General features: G+C 33.4%; 1 protein-coding gene across 2 annotated transcripts; it reads right to left on the reverse strand.

Annotated features, from left to right (window-relative positions):
• Positions 1–424: 424 nt before the first annotated feature.
• On the reverse strand, positions 425–24,387 carry LOC140040340 (uncharacterized). 2 transcript variants are annotated; one of them, XM_072086204.1, is made up of 22 exons: positions 24,301–24,387; positions 23,850–24,154; positions 16,434–16,449; positions 11,393–16,095; positions 10,648–10,776; positions 10,340–10,391; positions 9,818–9,894; positions 9,413–9,536; positions 8,982–9,059; positions 8,747–8,844; positions 8,458–8,605; positions 8,212–8,288; positions 8,148–8,163; positions 7,941–8,051; positions 7,043–7,636; positions 5,753–6,493; positions 5,322–5,480; positions 3,580–3,678; positions 2,898–3,094; positions 2,346–2,526; positions 1,908–2,009; positions 425–1,654 (listed from the first exon to the last, which is right to left on the reverse strand). In XM_072086204.1, exons 2-22 carry the CDS (start codon positions 23,882–23,884, stop codon positions 1,505–1,507), a joined length of 7,887 nt encoding a protein of 2,628 aa, XP_071942305.1. In that variant the 5' UTR covers positions 23,885–24,154; positions 24,301–24,387; the 3' UTR covers positions 425–1,504. The 2 variants fall into 2 exon arrangements, with proteins under 2 accessions (XP_071942305.1, XP_071942304.1); XM_072086203.1 differs by having other exon boundaries at positions 8,148–8,288.
• Positions 24,388–24,427: the final 40 nt, after the last annotated feature.

A 24,427-nucleotide genomic window follows, 5' to 3' on the forward strand; every position in this document is an offset into this window, starting at 1 on the left:
GGTCGTCGATAGGCCCTGCCAGCCATAATAAGTAAGACAAGCCTAGCCTAGTCCTACCTCTCTCTAGACCTAGCCTAGGCCTAGAGTAAAAATAACCACCGGGGCTAGAAATAACCTAAGACTATGTATACACAAACAATCAAACTCACCTTTGCCTCTTAATAAACTTTTCAATAAGTTGGAAAAGTTGTCAAATTTTCTTTTTCAATTTACTCTGTCTCTGCTGACCGTACCTGCTGTTGAAAATAACATGATTTCATGGAGTTTTTATAGGCTCATCTCCACAGCCGTTCCGTTGATTTTGTTTTTCATTTAGGTTAGATTGCTACTGATTGGTCCACTGTAAATTATGTTTGTCCAGTACTAAATAATTTTTCAAATAGAGGTAATCAAATTCAACTAACCATACATATCTATTTCATTTCTTTTATTAACAAACTTGGAAAAACTTCTATTTACATGTTCTTTTTGTTTTCTTTACATAAAAAACCAAACATTATTATACACATCGACAACTTGTATTAAAAAATCAATATTAACATGAATCTTCATTTTATCATTTAAATCCATCTTTTATATTTTATGCTGATAATTTATAAACATGTAATTCCTCTTACCTCACCAATAATATAAATTCAAAATCATGATAATTCGGAACCCATGAAAGATTTTGAAAACTGAGACAAGTCTCAGCTTCAGTTTTTGTATTTTACCTCTAAACTGTATCTGCAATTAGCCATATTTTCTTCTTTTAAAAAAAGTTTGTATACTGTGTTGTTTAGCCATGGCATGGCAATTCCAACATATATTCAACAACATTGAAAGATTTTAGAAATAAAAGCAATGATTTCGTTCATAATGTTATTTTTTGTAAGTTTCTTATAAATTAATGCTAAAAACAAAATGTGTATTTTTATTTGCTTGATAAGCTTTCTCTATGTTACCTGTATGGTTAGAAAATAAGATACATAGTCCCTGATAGTTTTTCCGTTATTCTTATCATTCTTTATCATTGATCTTAAACGTAGCCAATGATGAGGCACTGTCCTAACTTCCTTCTATTGGAATATATCGATACGCATCAATGGCATTGTCTACATCATATTGAAATGTTCTAATCTCCTTACAATACTTGCACCCTATTGAGTACCGCTTGTCTTGTTGAGTGATTCCTGTCTTGTTGAGTGACCCTGTCTTGTTGAGTGACCTCTGTCTTGTTGAGTACCCTCTGTCTTGTTGAGTGACCCCAGTCTTGTTGTGTGACCCCCTGTCTTGTTGTGTGACCCCCTGTCTTGTTGAGTGCCCCCTGTTTTGTTGAGCGCCCCCCCCCCCCACTTTCTTGCGTGACCCCTGTCTTGTTGAGTACCGCCTGTCTTGTTGAGTGACCCCTGTCTTATTGAGTGCCCCCTGTTTTGTTAAGCACCCCACCTCCATCTTCTTGAGTGACCCCTGTCTACTTGAGTACCCCACATCTTGTTGAAGACTCCTTGTTGCTTCTCAAACGTTAATCAGGTTCTTTTCTATAGAGTGATCCGTACCTTCCCATGTACTTGCGAATGTATTCTTTGGCTTTGTGTTTCACATTTGCATTCACTTCTAGATCTTCCATGTTTTTGCAATGTTTTAATTCTTTGGCCATGATACCATGTGTTAACTATACGAATAAAATCAAATATATTTTATATTGAATTGAATATAAAACAAAAGTTTTTAAAAATCCAGTATATTACAGGAATTGACAATACATTTCTTTGCAATATGTGTACTGTATATTATTGGCAATGGGTGGTTAGGGTAACATTGATTTCTTGGTGTGTACTGTACAATATTTTCCATTGGAATTACTGGTACTACTAAACTAACTTAACTACTAATACTTAAATGGGCTAATGGGTACAATGTATTACCTTTCTCGCCAAGTGCTTAAAATCCTCTGTGTTTGTGATTCGTCCAATTTTGCATTCAGGTTTCCTGTAGGTATTTAATACTGTCACTACGTAACCAGACATCTGACAAATAAAAAAACATTTTAAACATCTTTGTATGCATAAAATTATATAGTCAATTATATAAATCCGCTGAGTTCTTATTGGTCGGATAAAGAAAGCTCACGCATAATCCAGACCAATCACGATACGGCTGATATCTATTCACTACCAGAGAGTGTAGTTTTTCTCTTATGTTTTGCAATAACCCATGACAATACACAAGGTCTCCCACTAACAGATTTACTGTATTTTGTACATTATTTTTTTAGCGTATAAACATTTCTCTATGGTAGGCAGGCGTCCTAAAGTAGTTTTTAAGTCTTACTAATAGGCATAATATTAAAATACTGTACTAACCTTTGACCTGAAATGATCTTTACACTTTTTAGCTGTTTCACTGGATGTATCTGCTGCTGCTGTTGTTGTTCTCCTGTGCTTTCTCTCGTCGTATGTTGGTGTACCTAAATCCATGTCTGCTTCTTCCTCGCCAGGTACAGCATCATTCCCATCCCATGATGGTGGGTCCCACTGAGTTTGTCTGGTAAGATTATAGAAATAATAACATAACTTCAATTGAGCTTTCACAAAATTGATAAATGTACATGTGTGGAATGGTTAATGGGATTGAATTATATATATATATATATTATATGATGAAGGGCTAGTGTTGCCCAAAAGCTCTGCTAACTTTTCTGGCTGTTTTACTTTATTGTTTTGATTTAGCTTTTTGCTTGTTTTTTTTGTATCTCCATTGAGATCCAGCCACTGATACCCACAGCATTGTCATTTGTTCAGTAATTTGCCTTTGGATTTGTATTTATTAAATATTGTAACAACAAAAAATCTATCCAAAAAAAACATCTAAAATCAAATATATTTTTGGTAAGAAACAAAACTTAGGAGGCATACCTGGTAATAGCATGATAATAGTACACTTTACCCTCCGAGTCGGTAGCTGTTTTCCAATTAGGGGGCAGTTTATTTGGCGGTGGTTTAGGTGGGGACGGTATATCATCCTGAACTATGGTTTGCATTGATGTAGAAGAGGCTTGCGAGTTGACTGCAACTGGAGTTAGATTTTGGTTGATAAGCTGGGTCTGTAGTTGCTGAAAAGATATTGAAAATCATTTAAAAAGATATTGACAAATTCACAATATAATTACGCTACAATGTGTCCCTTTAATAGGGGTGTCCCTTGTATAGGGGTTGGCCATAGTGTCAAAACATATACAGTAAACTTTCCCAATACCGGACTCTCTGAAAACCAGAAACTATCCCAAAACCAGACAAAAGGTACACATTTTTAGCATTAAAAACACATTCTAAATACCAGACTTTCCAGACATATTAGGCAAGTCCAAAGCTGTCCTTTTGTTCATTTTCACTAGGTGAATAGGGATGTTCATAAAAACTTGCATATCTTCCTTGCTCATGACATTTTGATTTAGCCTTTGTTTCTTGCTTTTTATTTCCAATTGTTAAATTCATTTTTGATTTACATAACATTGAGAATAAGAACTACGCTATTTATTAAAATATTTATATTGTACATATACAGACAACAGAAAATACTTCAGTATAATCTACAAACCTGATGTACATTAGGGTCAGCAAGTGGTGTGATAGTTTGTGTAATCAGCATACCATCTGGTGTGATGAAAGTTGTTGTCTGAGCTTGGGCTGGCGTTTGCTGTAAAACACAATCAAAATGGTTATAACAACAACATGAAACTAGTAAATAATTAAACCGGATTACAATATATGTAACAAACATAGTGACAATGATGAAGAAAACATGAGTATGATGATGGTAACAAAGAGAATTCTGCTGCTGATAATAAGGGTGATAGATTTTGAGGATGATGGACTTTCAATTTTGAGATGACCTGGTATTTTAGTTACATTATGATAATTCATTGTGCCATGTAGTGACATTCGGACATGTTTCTTCACTCAATCCCCTGACACAATTTTGGTGGTTTCTAGATCCAGACAATGTGTAGGTTTTTCGCAAATTGGAAACTCCCTAATATAAGCCAAGCTTCTGGATAATAGCCTAGTATTGTTTGAAACTCTTTTTTTTTACGATAAATATAATGGTAACAATAACAATAATGGTATCCTAGTCATGATGCAAATGGTAAAAGAAAATAAAGATAAAAAATAAAAGATTAGTATAAAGTTGTTTTGGTGATTTAATTGGGAAGTACAGACATTGAAGTCTTTACCTCAAGATTAATTAATATGGTTATATACACATAACACTGTTAAAGTAATTATTATGTTATTTTACAAAATGTTTTGTATGTTTCATTGATATTTTAATTTACTTTATGACATGATTATTTATTAAAACATGAATATCGACAGAATTACTGGAATGGAAAGAAGAATGAAGTTTACAGAAATTTTACTTGAAATTGCTGAAGTACACAACTAGTAGCTACCATGTGACTCCTGTGATGATTCTCATACTGTGTAATATTCAATTAACAGTAAATCAATTAATATTAATTGAAGTTAAGAATTTGACATAATGCAAAGATTACCGTTTTTGTTTCAAATCATTCAGTACACAAGGCAATAGAAAATGTTTATATGAGAATCATGCATAGAAATATAAACAGTATGATTTTTTTAAATATATTTCTTTTCCAATATAGGACCACTGATCCCGACTTTTTTTCAAATATTGTACTAAGTTCTGTATCATGCACATGTGCACGGGACCAACAGATTTACCTCCCATCTGAAGGATCAGGCAATGGGAGCAAAGTATCTTGCCTAAAGATACAAGCAATGTGGTACAGACAAGTCTTAAAGTTTAAACCCATGCATGCCTCTCACATGCTAGCGCGATTTACACCATACCACTTTAACTCTGCTGTTATATCAATATATAAAATATATATATTGTTAAAAATACATATTTTTGTCATAAGCATGCGTTAACACATCTCATGATGCAAGCTAGATGTCTTGTCATGCTTTCACACCTGTTTTATAGCTCGTCTCATGACAAAACCTAATTCACAATCATCACCCCCTCGTCCACGGGATTGTATATCAGGTACATTATGCTTCGTCTCCCAGGGCTAGCAAAGTTTATCAATATTTTAATTAATATTAATCAGGATACAAATATTTTCAATTGGCTTTAAATTAGAAAATATCTTTTCAAGAGTATGCTAATGAATTGATTAAAAAAATAAAAAAGCAATATATATACATGAAGCAGTATGCAACTAAATGTATGGATAAAATGGAATTTAAACAATGTAACAGAAAGAACAAGAAACTACTTCTATGGTATGATAGAAGAACTAAACTTACTGCTGCAGGCTGGATATGCTCCATGTGCTCTTGTACACCTGGTGCTACCATGTGTTCAGGTATACCAGGTTGTACCATATCTTGAATGCCAGGTGGTGGTAACATATGGTCTTGAGGTTGCTGAAACATTGGTCCTCCTCCATGACTTGGCTCCCAACCCTAGAATCACAAATTGCATATATCAAAGGTGGAATTTTAATTATTATACCCTAACAATGGCTGAAGATTGTACATGAAAATAGCATTTGACCTGAATATAGTCCCATGTGGCCTGGGTATGACATTTAAAGAATTTGGAAATTTAGTCTTGTTTTCCAAATTTAGCCTAAATTAGTGAGTTAGATTAACTATGGAATTATACTTGTTCATAATTATACAGTAATAAGACATAGAAATAACTTAAATTATAGCAAAAAACTTAATTTACATACATGTGGTAATTGTTCAGGTGGTATCACTCCTTCAGGTCCGTGATGCATAGGGGGTTCTCCATATATTGGCATACCATTTTCATCCATATACATCATAGCATTAGGATCGCTACCGTCCATAGGTGGCATCACGCCATCCGGTGGAGGAAGCATTCCTGGTTCCATGTGTTCTGGAAATGGCATCATGAAAGGGGCCATCTCTGGGTCCATTGCATAATGTGCTGGTATTGGAAAACCATTATTATCAACATAATGATATTGCATGTCCTCCTCATAGTAATCCATCATATGTTGTCGCATCATTTCTTCTTTATATTTCTTTTCTTCCTCTTTTTTCTGGATTTGTTCTTCCATCTCCCTTTCAAAAGCTTGTCTTCTTTCCTGTTTGCTAATTTCTTTTGCTCGTTTTCTTTCAGGCTCATCAGTGATTTGATCTTTCCAAGGTTTACGTAGCTTCGGTAACGTTTTGCTCTCGCTCTCTCTTCGGTCTTCCCGTTCTCTACTACGTGAACGAGAACGCTTTTTATAGTCCCTCCTTCGATCTCTTCTATCGCGATCTCGATGCCTGTCGCTGTCCCTATCATACCTGCTTCTATCACGTTCCCGACTTCTTTCTCGGTATCGATCATAATCTCTGTCTCTGTTGCGATCTCTTTCGCGATCACTGCGATCTCTATCCCGGTTTTTGTCACGATCCTTTCTATCTTTGTCTTTGTCCAGCTTAGGAATTATGTATATTTCCTGGAATAAATAAAACATGCTAATTAAGAATAATTGTTTTATGTTTTCTTTGATTTTTTTTATATATTTAGGAAAATTGCCAAAGATAACCATAAACGAATTAATTAATTAGTTTGAAATCTTGTTCACAAGACAAACATATACACAAATACTCTACATAAAAAAAGTCTTATAACAAGGCTTTGGGAGTGGAGTTGTAATTTGCCATTAGAAAAATCCTGACATGACAGGACTTAAACCCAGGACCCTTTGATTGGTAACCAAGCTTTATAACCAAGCCACACCAAAAAAGAAGTTACATAACACACAATGTACTGTTGAAAATGTACATAAATCTAAATGCAAGAATTACAGAAGGAAAATTCAAATTGTTCACTAATGGAAACCTACATCTCCAGATAACTAGTTAGTTATGAAAGGATTAACTCTTTCTAAACTGTGTCGGAAAGACGATTTTACAAGAAAAAAAGTGTCTGTGGGATACAGTATATTGTATTACTATTTATTGTGATAATACTTCAAATAACCCAACACATTTTTTACAGTTACCTTAAGTGTACTCCAAGATTCCAAAAGTGACGCTGCGATTTTAGCAATGGATGGTTTAGCATCAGATTCAGCACTGACAACATCCTTACTTGCATCATCAATCTTTTCACCATCTTCACTTTGGACATCCTTAGTTAAATCAATGACTGCTTCTCCTTCCGTTTCTCTTTCAGAAACATCCTCCTCGGTGCCACTAATTTCTTTTGATTCAGAATCAGAAGATGGCGCTGGTAAAATTCCTTCAATCTGTAACTGTCTTAGGAGTTTCTTTTTTGGCGGTTCACTGCCATCTTTGATACTTGTAGGGGTAACAGCTACATCATTGTCACTTTTTTGTTTGACAGGAGTGTCAAAATCACTGTCTTCCTTTACATCAGATGTCACATCTTCTTTTGTTGATACTGGAGTGTTTGTGATGGAAGGGGTTTCTGCTCGTGATGGAGTCTCACTGGCACTAGAATCTTCCACTTCAGGTTCTGAAGCTTTTGCTGCCAATGCTGCCTCTTGCGCCCACTTGTTGACAACCGATCTCACTTTACTGTCCTCAAGCATATTTTTATGAGGAATTGGTAAAATATCCAATGTTGCAAGTATCTATTGAATTAATGAAAACATGAAAATGTCTTTTACTAAAATTTTGAAAAATAAATAAGGTATAGTATGAATGAACAGATTATTTCAAGGCTTTCTGATGTCACTTAACCTAATAAGACAGCTGGCATAGGGGTCCAGCTTTATTAATTGCCCATTCAGTCCATTATCCAAAATGTACAGCTAATGAGAACAAGCCTTTATAAAGTCTGACAAGCACAAACTATCTTTTCTGTCTGGGGATGACACAGCAGGGTAAACAGTGTTGTTATTAAGTTTTAAATCATATTATTGTTTAAGCATTTACCTGCATTTGTAATTGTTCTTTGTTATCACCTAGATCTACCATCCAGCTCCAAATAAGCGCCAATCCATGATGTGTCAGAAAGTATTTCAAACAGTCTTGCTTCTTGGTATCCTACAAATGCCAACAATTACAAATACATTAAAAAGACATTTTAAAATATAGATAAAAGACTTACTTAATGAATTTGGGCAAACTCGAGAGCATTACCTGTAATACTTGCAACAGTTTTAGTCTTTGACTGGATGTCTCTGCTCTGACCATGAACCTTGAGAGTTTCAATGCCTGGTCTGCTTTCTGGAGACCATCATTTTGCATGTCAGAACACATTGTATCGATTTCTTCATCCAACTGAAGATAATTACAAAAATATATATTATTCATACAAACTGAATTTTTAAATCAATTTTTTTTGCTGCAATGTAGACAGAGAAACTACACACTAACCCAGGTGAGACATGTTGTGTATCATAAATAAACAGTGTCAAAGAGATATAAAAAAGGCGTCATGTATACTCACAGAGATATCTTCAAAACTTTCTTTCTTGCGCCTATCTTGGGTACTTCTTCTCCGTGGTGTGGTATCACGTCCTTTTGGTTGTGCTTTTCTCTTACCAATATATCCCCTGCATGTGTCTGCACCACAACAGCATTTCTGAGCTTCCTCACTGGTATAAAGATTGATGCAAGATTTATAACAATTGAAATTATCAAAAGACAAAAACCAAATACTAACAGGAAACACAAATCTACTTATACTCTAATATATATCAACTCATTTTCAATCTAGAACCAAACAAAAACCTTACCCATAAACTTCAAATTGGTAGTCAAAGGTAAGTTCTTCACCCACTTCTAAAGTTCTAGTTGTAAAGAAGCCAACTCGCAAGGATCCATTAACTGTCCACTAAAAAAAAAACTCCCAGCAATTAATATGACTGCAATCGTCGTACAATATTACAAACTTCTATTTGGTTTTGGTGATTATACCTCCTGATAAAAGAAGAATGATAAAATTACTCAATAAATTTCCAAAATACTTACCTTTTGTGTTTCACAGTTAGGTTGACAACTGTGGTTGATAAATCTGGATGTGTTACCACGCTTAGTAGCATCAATTATCTTAAGATGGAAAAACAATTTTTTGTTAATCCACATGTTATGCTTAAAAAATAATTACAATGTGCTTAAATTTCCCCAAAAAATAGTAATACAATTATCAAAATTATTCATAGTATTTATAAAACACTTTAACCATAAGCCCTCCTTCTAGAACATCAAATTCAGTGGACACTTATGAAGAGGAAGTATAAATATATTGTTCCTACAGGACACTTGGGTTGTACTGTAATTACCAGTCTTTTCTTTTTAACAAAAGCTATTAGATATACTCATTTGTAGTTTCTGTGATTGTCAATTGTTATTATTATGATAAAAGTAATTTGCAATCTGCATGAAATAACCTTTGTTCCTACCTCATCTGTCTTTAGAGCCATAAAGTAAAAGTGATGTTGCTTGGCTTTATTGTATTGCTTCACCCTCTGCTGAAATTCATGAAAATTAAGCACCTCACCGCAGTACTCCATTATAAATGCACCTCTATAAATCAAGTAATTTAAATAAAAATAGAAATTAAACAAATTATAAGCGACATCTGTAAACATACAAAAGTCCTCAACCAGAAATTATTTAAGCGGCAGATTCAGCCTTCTTGAAGATAGGAGAGGAAGGGTGATTGTTCACAATGCGTGATGAATAATAAACTTGCTGGCATTAGGGATCCAGTTTTAATCAACATGCACAAAGTCTGCACTACTATAATTCCATTAATGGAAAAGTATAGTAAACATTTAGTATAGACAGGCAAGCAGTATACTTACTCTCCGATCTCTCTCAATGCCTTCAAACCATGCCCCTTATCTTTACTATAGAAAACACCAACAGGTGCATATTCACGCTAAATAAAAAGAGAATGAATAAACAACTTTAAATTTTAACCACAATTTTTTTTTTTTTAAACAATACTGTATTTACAATTTTTTTAAATAAAATGATTGATTACAATAGCAATTAATTAGATGTTTTGCCCTACTCTGACGTAATTTGTACTTTATACTAAGTACATTTGAGAATACTAGTATCAGAAAATAGTTCTCGGGTGGGACTCGAACCCACGACCTCCAGATCACTAGCCTGGCATTCATACCTCTAGAAATTAAACAATTATTAAGATGAGACAAATATCATAATACAAATGAAAATGTCAACATTTCATGTAAAATACCATACAATTACAAGGGCTTACCCTGGTACAATACTACCATCTTAGTTTTTGTATGTACTAATGTACATACAAAATGTAATGTAATTGTATATAAATAAATAACAAAATTAAAACTTACACGCTGGAAACGCTTATTTGTACAATAGTCTCCACATGGGCATCTCGAAGAGCTGAATCAGAAAAAGTATTTTTTTACAACCAACAAAATTAGTAATATAAAATGAGTTGTCCTCTTTATGTACAGTAATGTATGTATTTGTTTGATATATAATATATAAATTTTTAAATAATTTGATAGTATGATTTATATATAATTTACAGTGCTATGCAACATTTGATTTATAAATGTACGGTGTATGTTTTGTTATTCATTCACCCTATATTGTGTATTTACATATATTGTAATAATATTAAATAGCACCATACCATTCAATCATTAACAGCCTATTTAAACAATCCTCATCACATGCTCTAAATCCTCTACGTCTATCTTCAGATGATGTCGTACATTCACACAACATCCTGCGAGCCTCTTTACTCGATTTTGATCTTTTTCTATAGAATACAAATAGAAAAAGATGGAGGAATAATTTAAACATATGAAGTATGAATATACGTTAGCATAATACTGTAATGATTATTATCTAATATTATTTAAATGTTCACATGGGAGATAAACAATAATCAATTAATTAATAGTAAGGTTTGCTTGATAATAATGCACTTAGGCACCTAGCTGAGACTATATACAGGGCTTGGTTTTGGTTCCAAAACTTATGTTGGCATGAAACTAACCCTAAAGATAACCCCAGTAGGTGCGATAGTGCATTAGTTACGCCAGAATATGCATTCACTTCCTTTTGGAGACACATGTTAATTTTTATATAGATTGTTGTTACATACAAAAACACTATTTATGCATCTATAAAAAAATATAGTTGCCATTTCTCCTATAGCCTACTTCAGCTGTGTTTTGTTTTAATTTATTTATTTAGGCAAATTGCCAAGGATAACCATAAGCAAATGAATTCACTATCCTTCTTAAAGGTGGCAATCCTGTTCACATGACAAACATATACACAAGATAAATAAAAAAAATGTCTTATTACAGGTCTTTGTTACATACAAGACACTTTATTTGGTAGCTAATAGAATTTTCTAAATATCTCACCTTTCTGTAAGATAAATGTTTTCTGTAAGACTGTCAAACTCTGGGTAATCACGTTCACTTAGGATTCCCATTGCCTTGTAGTCCGGTACATCTTTCACATGTTGCCTATCTGATGGCTTACTAGATGAGTTACTATCAACTTGCTTGGAAGCACTATTCTCTTCAGCCTCACTGGTGATATCAACACCCAAATTTGAGCCTAGCAGCTTTGGCTTATCTTCACCACTTTCATCCAGAAATAAATCCTTAACACTTTCACTAGTTGTTGTATTTTGATCTTCATAAGTTGTAACTCTCACTTTAGCACTTGCTTCATTTGACGTTAACTCATTGTTTGTATTAGGCAAGACCTCTTCTTCCTTAGCACCCGAACTAGTTAAGCATTGTCCATCAGAAATTGAACTTTGACTTGGTTCTGTTTCACATATACCAGCTTGGGAATCAGACAATGGAATATTAGAAACTTGGGGAGTCATTGCTAGCTGCTGTAAATATGATTTGGTAAAGATGATATTAGACCCATCATGGATATTATCTGTAATTCCATGCACAGGCGAATGTTCCTGAGAACTATTTCTTGATATGTTCTTAACTTGTTCTACAGTTTTTGGAGATTCTTTTCTTTTTCCTTCTAATGACTTTATTCTACTACTTCTCCTCCTCTCTTTGCCAATTGGCTCTGCTTCATCTTGAGTGCTCTCTGAATCAGTATTCCACCTTTTTCTCTTTCCTTTACTTTTTGATAAGAAATCATCATTGTCTGCGTCGGTAAAGTCACTGTAAGTTTGTTTTGTCACAGAGCTCAACTCTTGATTTCTATCAAAATTTTCCGAGCGAATAGAATCTTGAAACGCAATCATGTGACTATCAAATTGTTCATGATCTTGTGGCAATGTTTGATTATACCCTGCATTTGGAACCAAAGCATTCTCAGATTCCATCGATGTTTTCTTATTGGACAAAGTTTCAAATTTCAGAAGACTAGAATCTGGGATTTGCTCAACTGTTTCTGGTTTCATTATGTTGTTGCCAACATCTTCAGAAAGAGGTTTAGAGATGGAATATTCTGTTGATGGTTCCAAGCGTTTGAGGTCACTCACCTCGGGGTACATCTTCTTTTGTACATTGCTACTACAAGTTACAGACTCAACTATAGAAAGAATATGGCTACCATTATCAGCATTCTCTTGTTTTGCATCTCCTTCAATTGGTATGCTATTTTTATTTGGCAATTCTGACAAAGGAAACATCTCACTAATGTTAGTTCTAGCTTCAGAGGGCATTATGATGTGCCTTGCTGTTCCTGTTGTTGGAATCACTTTACTTAACTCTGTACTTTCAGATTCAGGAGAAGTAAGCACCTTTAAGCTTCGAACTCTTTCAGGAGATACTTTAGTTGCACCACCGTTCTCTCTACTGGAGTAATGAGGTTCAACTACAGAAATCGTCTTCAAAGTACTATAATCATTAACCATACTTTCATGAGGTGGTTCTGATGGTATTTCAAATTTAGGCAAATGCATTTTTGGTTCACTTTTTTTAGAGTTACCTTTCAATGCATCTTGAGTTTCAATTAAAGGTATCATCTTTAGGTTTTTATTCCCTAAAGGAGAGAATACATTACCTATAGTCTCAATCTTTGTCAGTTGATTTTCGAATGAAGGTATAGGTTTCAATTTTTTTTGTCTACGCGTCCAAAAACTACCTCCCATAACACCAAAAACTTCCTTACTTTTATGGTGCGATTCAGTTATTGAAGGTATTGGTTGCATGTTTTTAGTTCTTCCAGAAGACAAGTCAAAGAGTTTTTGTGTTGCATCCTTATTTTCCTCATTCTCATGAATCTGGGATTCAAATAGTGGTATTATCTTTAAAGTCCTATTTCTTGGAGAAAACATGCTTGTTTCCTCTGTTGGTGGTTCTGTATCTGGAGTTTCTGGCCGTGGCAAATGTATTGTTGGTATGATTTTATTGCTTTCAACATTTTTACTCGTTTCATCTTGACTGAGAGTTTCAGATAGAGCTATTGCTTTTAAATTTGTAGTGCTCTCAATAGAATACATATCAAGTCTTTTTGTTGATGAACTTTTTATCACGACATCTTTAATTGGTTCGTGTAAAACCTTTAGATTTGAAGATATTGGTGAAACCAAATGCAAATCTTGACCTGTTGATGACTCAGCATCTTTAACATGAGGAATTAGTTTCTTTTCAGAACTTTCACCAACATTTTTTTGAATAAGAGACCTTTCATCATCAAGGTTATAAAGTTTATGTGTCACTTTTTTCTGGTGTTTTTCAAGTTTAAAGTTAGAAATATGTTTATCCTGTCTACCAGAGACAGAAACTTCAGGTTTATATATTTCCTTTTCCTTGTACAGTTCAGCGACACTAGACTGAATAGCATTTGACTTTGTCGTCAGAAACTGTCTTGACTCAAGTTCAGTGTCAACCTTATTATATGCAGTGGTAATCGGTTTAATTCCAATTTCAATGGAATTAATTTCATTCAGTTTTATTTCAGCAACTCTATTTCCAGTATGATCTAGATTAATTCTAGTTTTAACTGGTTCAATTGTAGATTTAACTAGTTCACTTCTAGTTTCAACTGGTTCTATTTTAGTTTCAACTGTTTCAATGGTAGATTTAACTGGTTCAGTTCTAGATTTAACTGGTTCTATTTTAGTTTTAATTGGTTCAAATTTAGTTGTAACTGGTTCAATTGTAGATTGAACTGGTTCAGTTATAGTTTTAACTGGTTCAATTGTAGATTGAACTGGTTCATTTACAGTTTTAACTGGTTCAATTTTATTGTTTAAGATGTGTTCTTCCTTAACGAGTTCCATTTCATTTTTTAGATTCTTAGAAGCAACAAAATCAAACGCAATCTCTTTTCTAGATTTCTTTGCCAGTGTACTAATACTAGTATCTGAAGGTTTAGTATCAACTGTTAATTCCTTTGTGTGAACAGCTTCTTTTTCCACAATATGTTTCAGTAATTTATTATTACTTTCAGGACTTGTTTTAATAGATGGCTTAGTGTCCTCTTTAATCTGAATTTCTTTGGAGTCAACATTTGGTTCAGAAATGCTCAGAGTCTGTACAACTGGCTTTGTATCAATCAAAGTCTTACTCTCCAATTTAGGTTCAGGAATTATTTTTGTTTCTTTGATTTCCTTTTTGATTGCATCTAATGAACTTGCTTTGTACTTGGCCTTTAACTTCATTGATGGTATTTTGCCAGTAAAATGTTTTGGTGGTCTATAACTGCTTTCTACAACATGTTCACGGTCCTCATTCCCAGGAAATGAGGATTTCATTTGAAACGGCCCTTTCATGGAAAATCGCTCCGTTGTATTTTGCACTTTGATAACAAATGGTTTAAACTCAAGTCCTTTCTTTTTCTTTTTCAGTTTCGTAGGGCTTTTTAATTCAATTTGTTTTTGTGGATCACCTCCAATATTTGTTGTTAAATTTGTTTCCTCGCGTGTTGGCTCCTCCTCCTTCTTCACATCATCTATTAATTTAGTTTCAGAAATATTATATTCCGTTTTGCTTGTACCCATTACTTCAAAGTTAATATCAGACTCATTTTTTAGTGAGTTGTCTGCTTTCAATTTCTTAGAAAGCATTTCCTGCTCAAGCTCAAGAAACATTTTTTCTTCCAATGATGTGGAAACATTTTCAGAATTCAGTTTATTTGCCGCTAGCTTTTGTTTGGCCTCAATTCTTTGAAGGAATTGAGGTTTGATGTCCCATTTTGATGCTTTGGGTGATTTTTTCTTAACTTTATCAGTTCTTACAACATTACTGTCCTTCCAAACAGCTCCGGTCTTGGCTTGTTCTTGCTCCTTTTTGTGCGACACACAAACAGTGGCCTGAAAATCAGGTGCAGTATTTGAATCAGGTACAGGAACATTTGTTAAAGGCAGTAGATCAGGCTCTTTTGGTAATGGTATATTGACAATAGATTTTAAATCAAATGATTGATTCACAGATGATTGGTCTTTATAACTTGTATTTTCTGTCACAGAACTACTTATGTCCTCTTCCTTACAAGGTGGTGGAGGTGGGGGCGGTGGTGGAGCAAGAAGTGAACAAATTGATTTTTCCCATTCCTCATCAGTTTGTTGTGGTGGCGGGGGAGGTGGTGGTGGAGGAGGAGGAAGGGGAGAGGATAGGAACGCAAGATTAGTTGAGTCAAATGAAGAATCCGCAATTGGAGGTGAAGAACAGAGTGCACTTAATCTTGGAGATTGTTTTGATTTATCCTCTGGTGGTGGCGGTGGTGGAGGCAAAAAATCTTCTGAAATTGTCTGAGGTAGATTTTTATATGGATCAAAACGTTTTGGTAGTGGAGGTGGCGGTGGTGGAGGTTCCTCTATTACACTGTGTTTACCATTTTTGTTAGGTGGTGGTGGTGGTGGGGGGAGATTGTTTTCTTTTAATTTTGGAGGAGGCAATCCACTGAAAAGGTCTATTTCTTGGGGCGGTGGTGGTGGAGGAGGAGGTGGAAGTCCAATTTCATCAATTCTTATTGATTGCTCCAACCCATGCTTTGGAGGAGGTGGTGGTGGTGGAGGTGATGAACTAGAGCTACCAACAGTATCATCCGACACCACAATGTCTTTAAACCTCTTTTTCTTTCCATGTTTCTTTCTTTTCTTCTTTTCCAAACAAATCTCCTCATCAGATGTTTTAATCTAAAAATAAATTTCTCTATATTAATAAATAAAAGCACACTTTATGGATGAGGATATTGGCATGGTCAAACTGTAATTTAGTCTTTGATAGACATGGTTGACCATGATGATTGTTAATATTATACTAAAAATCATTATTTCTTGCTTTCTTTCTTTCTATTAAATTACACAGGCTCACTTGAGACACACCCGGAGACACACCTTGAGACACACCCGGTCCATGATAGGAATAAATGGCAGAAAATAGAAGAATGTGTTAAGTGTATTGATGAAATGTTTACAGGTTATTTTTGGGTAGTAGTAATAGCAGTAGAGAGGTTACTAACTGTAATACTTACAATTCCTATATCTTCACTGAATCCATTAAAGAAAATCATGAAAGATAAAAAAAGAAAACATTATATATGTTAATAATAGTAATAATAGCATTAATACTAATAACTAACATATTCAATGAATACAGTATGTTAGTTACAATTTGACCAAAGCCCAGTAAATTGTCGCAAACCATACCTACACTAGGTTCTACTGTATAACAAAACAAGTACTTCTATATTATACCGTAAAGAAAAATATGAATTCTTTAATTTAATTTTTTTTTACTTTTCTCCATGCTTATACAATAATATGAAAGGAAACAAAACATTGCAACCATGTTTTAACTATATTTTATAATATTTGTTGATTTTGTTTATACTTCGAGGTGCAAACAATTCTACTTTGTATGTTAGTACTTCTACAGATTAAGGCCTAGCATTTCTGGTTGGTAAACAGTCAGGGAAGAACAAAAGCTAAGCAGTATGATAACACATTGTTCATCCATGTTGAATTCCAGGCTTAATCACTGTGCTAACATGGGGTGTATGTTGTCACAGGCTGATTTAATGCAATTGTACACAATCAACAGATTTTTAGTGTATATTCTTACACTATATAAGGTTTATAAAAATTAATTTACAGTTTATAGTTGAATACTACCAACACAGTACCAAATACTATACTTTACTAAGTGAAGATTTAACATAATGTAGTCAACTTATGACATAAACACCACATTTTAAAAAAGATATCTGAATGTATTATTGGATAAATAATAAAAATATTAAGTGTAATATGAGTAATACAACAAAATAAATATCACAACACCATAACAAATATATATATTCTCCCCTTCTTTTAAAAATGGAATGGTCTTAAGGCAAAGCTGCAAAATGCATCATCGGTAAGGAAGAGCTGTAATGGCTGAGAGCTGTGACAAATTATCACACAGAGAATTTGCTGTTACTAGGCTTAGGAGTCTTGTAGAACAAGTCTGTAGGCCTATTACCATAGACTTATTTAAAATACGCTTTATACAGTATAATGGCTGTCATAAACAGTTTAAAATGCCAAACAAAGCTCCAAATTCACATCCTAATTTGTTATGAATTTGTTCACTGAATAAACAGTGTTCTCAACAATAATGTATTGATTTGTGTGAATGCATCTGTGCAATTGAAATGATTGAAATATATTTAATTTTAACCGTGAAGCCTAATAATATGTTTTAAAGGACCATCTTCATGAATTCAGTTACAAATTATATGTTTTACTCATCTTTTGGATAATAAATATATTTAATATACTACTTTTACTATTAATATCCTTCCTTGTGTTTAGTAATAAAACCAAAACCTATAAATAAATTAATTGGCAAAATACATGAATTATTTCTATAAGGTCTCTCATTACAATACAGTACAAGGTTCTAAATTTTCCATAAAATTTAGACAAAGAGTTTAAATATACTAGATACCCAAATTCTACAAAAAAAATGTGCATAATATTTTTGGAGACTCATTTCAACGAATAAAGTATAAGTAGCATATGTTTTGACTTCAACAACACTCTTTTGGAATGTTTCAACATTTGATAATGAATTATTTAGTTTGTAGTCTGTCTTTGCAGCTAAGAACAAATTAGAAATTAACTTGAGAATCCAATATTGTAGCTCATTATAATCTTAAGGTAGCATTCGTCTTTATTAAGGCTAAAAATGACTTGATCATTACCAGTTGTGTTTGAGTGAGCTATGGGCAATCTTGTGTAATATTTCCTTACAACCTCAGAAGCTATTCTTATTATAAAACAAAGCTCTCATCTTATGCTGTTAAAGATTGAAAATTCCCCAAATCAAATGATATTACTGTATGTTGTATATCAGACTGAACATAATATTTACTGATGCTAACTTCAATCAATCTCTATTCTTTACTATATTTAACATTAATAGTACATTGATAGTATCAACAATGTTAGGTGTTCACTTTCCATAATCTCATTAATAAATTCACTACATTAAAATGTTGCAATCACAAATGACTTCCTTTGTTTAAGCCTGCTACTAGCTTCAGTTTTTCCCTTTTCTGCATACGATCAATGGAGGGTGGAACAACTGAACTATTCAACCATGGCCTCTACATCCTCTTAGCCAATCAGACGATAGTAAACATAACAAAGGTCAACTTCTATGATCACTAGTGCTTCAAAACATAACCTGTAAAAATTACGTCAAGGACACTTATAACATACCAAACGGTGTATTATTCATTGAGGTATTAAAGACGGACTAGAGAGCTAACTAGTCAAAATCAAAGGTTTGGGATGTTCAAAATGAATGTATCTATTCATAAGTATTGCTAAATGCTATATAATTGTCAATCAATGGAAATACAATGAATAATTTATTGGAAAAGTTTTGGATATGTTTGCATACAAAGACCGTATGATAGAATTAGAAGACATTCTCGCATTGATATACTCAACATACTGCAACACAGGCGTAGTCGTGAGTGAATGCGTGCAACTGATCGGTCGATTGATGCCACCTTATTCCTTGGTTCCTTCCTCATGGAGAAACACTATTTCTTCTGCGATTACATACAACCTAAATGTATAATCTAAGATATTATTAAATTATAGATTATCAAATTCAAAGAAAATTCCACCATATATATAGTATAAAACTGACATTCCTGATGAAGATCGAATAAAGATTGAAACGTTGAATCATGGCTTGCCTCTCATTATTTGGAGTCCGTTTTATACTGTTATTTTTACATAATCAGTGCATCTATAGTATTAGTTCTACCATATAAACAGGATATTTCTAAATGATCAAGCAGATAAAAACGAGTATCTCTGTCATGAGATATTCTCCAAAATTATTGAATCATGTACTTGAGTTGTTTATACAGTACAGTTAGATCTGACTGCACAAACTCAACACCTTTGTTGAACTGGTTCAAAATTGTATGGCTTTCTGTTATGTTCAGTAATCACAATGCATTTCACGGAGTGTGAAAGAATTTGGGAATACCATAAATAAAACAACTATACTATAACTAGTACATACCTATACATATCAATAACACCATCTGTAGCCTACAACTGTACTAACCAAAAGACAAACCTACCTGTACTGTATCATAACATTACAAGGGTTTGCATCTAAATAGTATACCTGTGATAGAAATGGCATTTACAGCATCTCTAAATCTTAATGGTATCATTGTCCTTCACAGTTTTACATTTTTTCTTAAATCTCTCTGATTAATGATGTTTTTTAAATAACAACGACTGAGCAAAAACATTGTGTTACCAGACCATCTATGCACTTGTTGTCTAAGTTCATACAGAAAAATAGCTATTCAGAAATACTGTTTGTTACGATATTCAGAGATTGCAGTCATTGGCATAATATAAAACAATTGAGGGACACATAGACATACTGTCGGTTACTGTTTCTTGATGGGTAACATGCTTTCTGTGTTCATTTCCTTAATCTTCCACATTGTGTAAAAACACCATTGGTGCAATTCTCTATTTTGGTAGTTGTTAAGTATCTGTTGGAATTATAGTATGTTTAGCAACTGAATGTTGGATATAAGTAAAGGTCTATCTACATTATCAAACTTTATGTGACAAAAAGATGTGATGTGTCCATACATGGACATGATTATGTCATATCACTACCATATTTGGGCATATCACCACCATATTTGGGCACATCACACTTGTTTTGTCAAACGTGTTTGATAGTGTAGACAGAGCTTTAGTTTGATGAATTTAAAGTTAATCATAGTTTTTCTAAAAACCTATTTACATAATAAAGGATAAATTAGTTATTCCTTACAGTCTTTTTGTTTGAAAAAAACAAACCCCCTAAATTTACTGTAGAATAATTAGGTACTTATTTTTTATATATAAAACATTGGGTGATGATGTTTTATAATGCATACAGTATTTTATGATCTGAATACAGATCCTTTGTTTAGAGAGTGAAGACTTAGATTTCAAAAATAATTTGCCAGCATAATTGAATAAACTATTCCATTATGAAGTTCACTATGAAACAACCATGCAGTTATTCCTTTAAATTTCATTTTGAAAACTCACTGCATTGTGGAATAAACAAACTGGAAAGAACTGGAGTGGAGTTGTGGCTTGGTGGTTATGATGCTTGTCTACCACTCCAAGGGTCCTGGGTTTAAGTCCCGTCACATGTCAGGATTTTTTCTAAGGACCAAATTACCCCACTCCCAAAGACTTGTAATAAGACTTTGTTTATGTAGAGCATCTTGTGTATATGTTTGTCTTGTGAACCTCTGAGGGTCCCTAATGATCAGCAACAGCTGGATGGATCACCCTCATTAAATATGGTAAAAAAAATAAATAAATAAATAAAACCATAACAAAATTACTAAAGGAAACTGAAAATATGTTGTTATCCAGAGGTTAAACAACATTTGGATATACTGTACATTCTACAGATTAAAACGCCTTTGAGTGGATCCTATGAACTTTAAACTTAAGAACCGGTTTGTACCGGATTAGTTAGCAATAGACTGAACAACCACAAACACTGCAAAATAGAGTCAAAAAGGGAATTTTATTTTTTTTTTTAAAACCTTCTATATCCATCTTAGTTTATCAATTTATACATCAATATTTTTTCTGAACATATGTTCAAGTGATACCTGGTTGCTATTCAGTTTTTAGGAACAGAACCTATCAGACCTATCATTTAATTACATATACTCACGTACATGTAATTCTAAGCAAGCCCAGCCAATGAAAGCACAACAAACCAAACACACTGTTTATGAAATACAATACTGAATTATAATTGATTATGAGTAGTTACGAGTATATCACTAAGAAAATAAGCTGAAATTCTATAAAAAAAATAAATATTTGTAGACTACTGTGTATCACAATTTCTGCATGGTTTTTGCATTGTGCTTGTTTATCTAATTAAAACTTGTATATTTAGGCCTATATTGAGTTTGTACTGTATAAAATAACTCTGTACTCAGTATACAAATATCGCTTACTGTAAATGATATTTCAACACTTATATTTATGAAATTTCTCCTACCACGAAGATTAGGGGACAGTTTCTGTATCCAGATCCCAAATCAAATGCTCTATGATAATTTTGAATTATATTCTGTATTGTTTGTATGTCTTGTTTTACAAAATGTTGGCATTAAGCTCTGTCCACACTATCAATCTAGTGTGATGTGCCCTAATATGGTAGTGATATGCTTAAATATGGTAGTAATATGACATCATCATGTCCATATATGGGCACATCACATATTTTGGTCACATAAAGTTTAATAGTGTAGACAGAGCTTAATAGCAGTTTATCTGTTTAGACCTATACCTATTGCTTGATCAAGATTGCACATTAATTTTGCCAAATAATGTTGTTCCACGGTTTTCAGTTGAGAATTTGTATCGGTTTTTAAAAATTAATTACAGTTGTTTGGTGATTTAGTCTTCTACTTCTAAATAGATATGATGTTACAATACAAACATGTTTATTGTTATAAACATGTTGAAATATGTATTTGCAACACACATTGGTTTTAGGATTGCATCACTGTATTAAATGTGTTAGTCCTAAGAACTAAATTCACCACACAAAAATGGATAGTAATATTGCACCTTTACCAATATAAAATTACAAATTTGGAGAAATTTAATGCCAGTCTGCATGAATAATAAACAGGACCTACATCATAAATCTCACTCTATTCTACTATTCACAAAAACCATAGTTTAGCATAAAGACCAAATAAACTATGTACAGATTATACTTTGCCAATAGCCAAGACTCAAATAGGTGCCAAGATGACAGAATTCAGCTGTATGTTACCATTATTATATTAGGATATATCCTATGTTGATGCACAGTACTATCTATCTGTTATGTCTGCCATATAACAGTATAGAAGTTGCGCTTAAATTTATTTCAAAGACTTAAACCCAGATTTTTGTCAACATACCCTTAATTTTATATTAGCCTACTTTAAAAAGCTTTGGTAAAACAGTATATGCAGATATATTGTCAACTGCTGGCTGCCTCTAAAATTGTTTATACCACTATATTTAATTCAGGGTTTTTTCATTCACTCTATTGGCCTAAACAGTTTAGTTTAACTAATGTACAATATGTAGGTGGATTATTTATATAATCATTTGCATCATAAACCTAAACTACTGCACTATTAAAGAACTCAACATTTGAAAAAAACTGGGAGAAGCGGACGCTGTCTTTTTTTCACAAACTCTTTATGTCTAGGTTAATCTCATACATTGTAAAATTCTCACATTAAAAACATTTTTTACAGGAAACACAAAATTCATATCACCCAGAATGTTGTTGGAGCAATAAAATCAGACCAATAAATAAAACACTGAACCTAACCTTTAAATCTAGCACTCTTCTAAATAATCTCTTTTCCTCAGGCCTAACACATTTGAAAACCATGACCTTACAAAGTTCCCTTCCAGAATATAGAAAATCTGCCATCATTATTTGTATACTAGTTAAGCCTCCTAAACCTGGATTTGAAGCTCAAAAAATAAATTTGAAATTGTCTTCTAACCATCTTCTATTCTCAAAATCTCAAATAAGTAAGGCTTTTAGATACGATGAACATGTAACCAAAATCTCATCTCAAATTTTTAAATATTACAAATTGTGTTGTTTCAAAGAAACCATGCCTCCTAAACCTGGATTTGCAGATCAAAAAATAAATTTGAAATTGTCTTCTAGCAATCTTCTCATATCACAAACCTCAAATAAGTAAGACTTTTAGATACGATGAACATGTAACCAAAATCTCATCTCAAATTTCAAAATATTAAAAATTGTGTTGTTCATTACAGCAACAAGGTACGTTTGGAGCAGGACAATTTCTTTGGATAGAAAATGCACCTACATTGATGTATTAATGTTTTTGAGTACAGCCAAATCAATCAATCGATGCTTTGAATTTCAGTACCACAATATCCATGTATGATCACTTTTACAATTGCTAAAATATACAAATTGTTAATAAACAACAATTTATATCCTATTGACTGACACAGCAGTTGTACTTAAATTAAAATGGTCTTCAATCTTCCTTCTTTCCATCCAGCAACAGACTTACCTTTGATTGAATGAAGGTGATACTACATACTGTAAAAATTGTTTAATGAAAATTCTATGGGAAAAATTAACATTAACAAGAAGAGTCAAAACTGTTTTCAATAATGTGCCACGGTTCTAAGCTAACTTGACAGATGCAAAGAAAGGAGGTTTAGACAGGGCAAAATACCTGAAATGCAAGCGCTCCCATCTTTTTTTACCATAGAATTTCCAGCGTTTTTGTTGTTAATTCTAGCCTTAACCTTATTACAGTATATTGATTACTTACTCTGTGGGAAATGCTGGATCATACTCCTCGGTCATTTTGGTATTTCGTTGATATTTCTGATCTCGTTTGAAGATGTACCCCTACTGCTACTGTACTGACAATGCGTCGTAGTAGGCTGTGATTCCAGACCTAGGCGTAAGCCTGGAAACACAACCTGCTCATCGGATGTGTGTAATTGTTGAACAGTACGCTTATCAACAGCAGCCTACGGGGAGTAGCAATCTAGGCTAGGCCCTAGCCTGACGTCGCAGCCCGCCGTCAACCAAAAGCCTGACAAATGAACTTGAAATTTAAAAGGACACAGCCTAACAAAAACAAAAATTTAAACGTGAAGCTACTACTATTAAATGATAATAATACTTGCTATATAGATCTTGAGATACCTAGGCAAAGCAAAATTGAGCTGAATTTTATAGTAAGATCATTAATTTCATATTATCTTGTAAATTACCTTTCTCGTCGAATAGCTCAAAACAGCCACGCTAACTTGAACTTCTTTGCGCTGCTGCTGTTCGGCGGCTCATTCATCATCACAAACCCCATCGGTAAAAAAGTATGACCTCCTCAGCCTCGCTTTC

The sequence above is a fragment of the Antedon mediterranea genome, chromosome 2 (genome assembly GCF_964355755.1).
Source record: "Antedon mediterranea chromosome 2, ecAntMedi1.1, whole genome shotgun sequence".
In the NCBI taxonomy this organism is placed as follows: Eukaryota; Metazoa; Echinodermata; class Crinoidea; order Comatulida; family Antedonidae; genus Antedon; species Antedon mediterranea.

Excerpts from the sequence above, each read along its gene's own strand:
- LOC140040340 (XM_072086203.1), bottom strand. The coding sequence starts at position 23,884 with ATGACCGAGGAGTATGATCCAGCATTTCCCACAGA. Across the intron at positions 9,060-9,412 it reads TGGCTCTAAAGACAGATGAG|ATAATTGATGCTACTAAGCG; the intron begins GTAGGAACAAAG and ends TTCCATCTTAAG. Across the intron at positions 1,655-1,907 it reads TTAAGCACTTGGCGAGAAAG|TTAACACATGGTATCATGGC; the intron begins GTAATACATTGT and ends TTATTCGTATAG.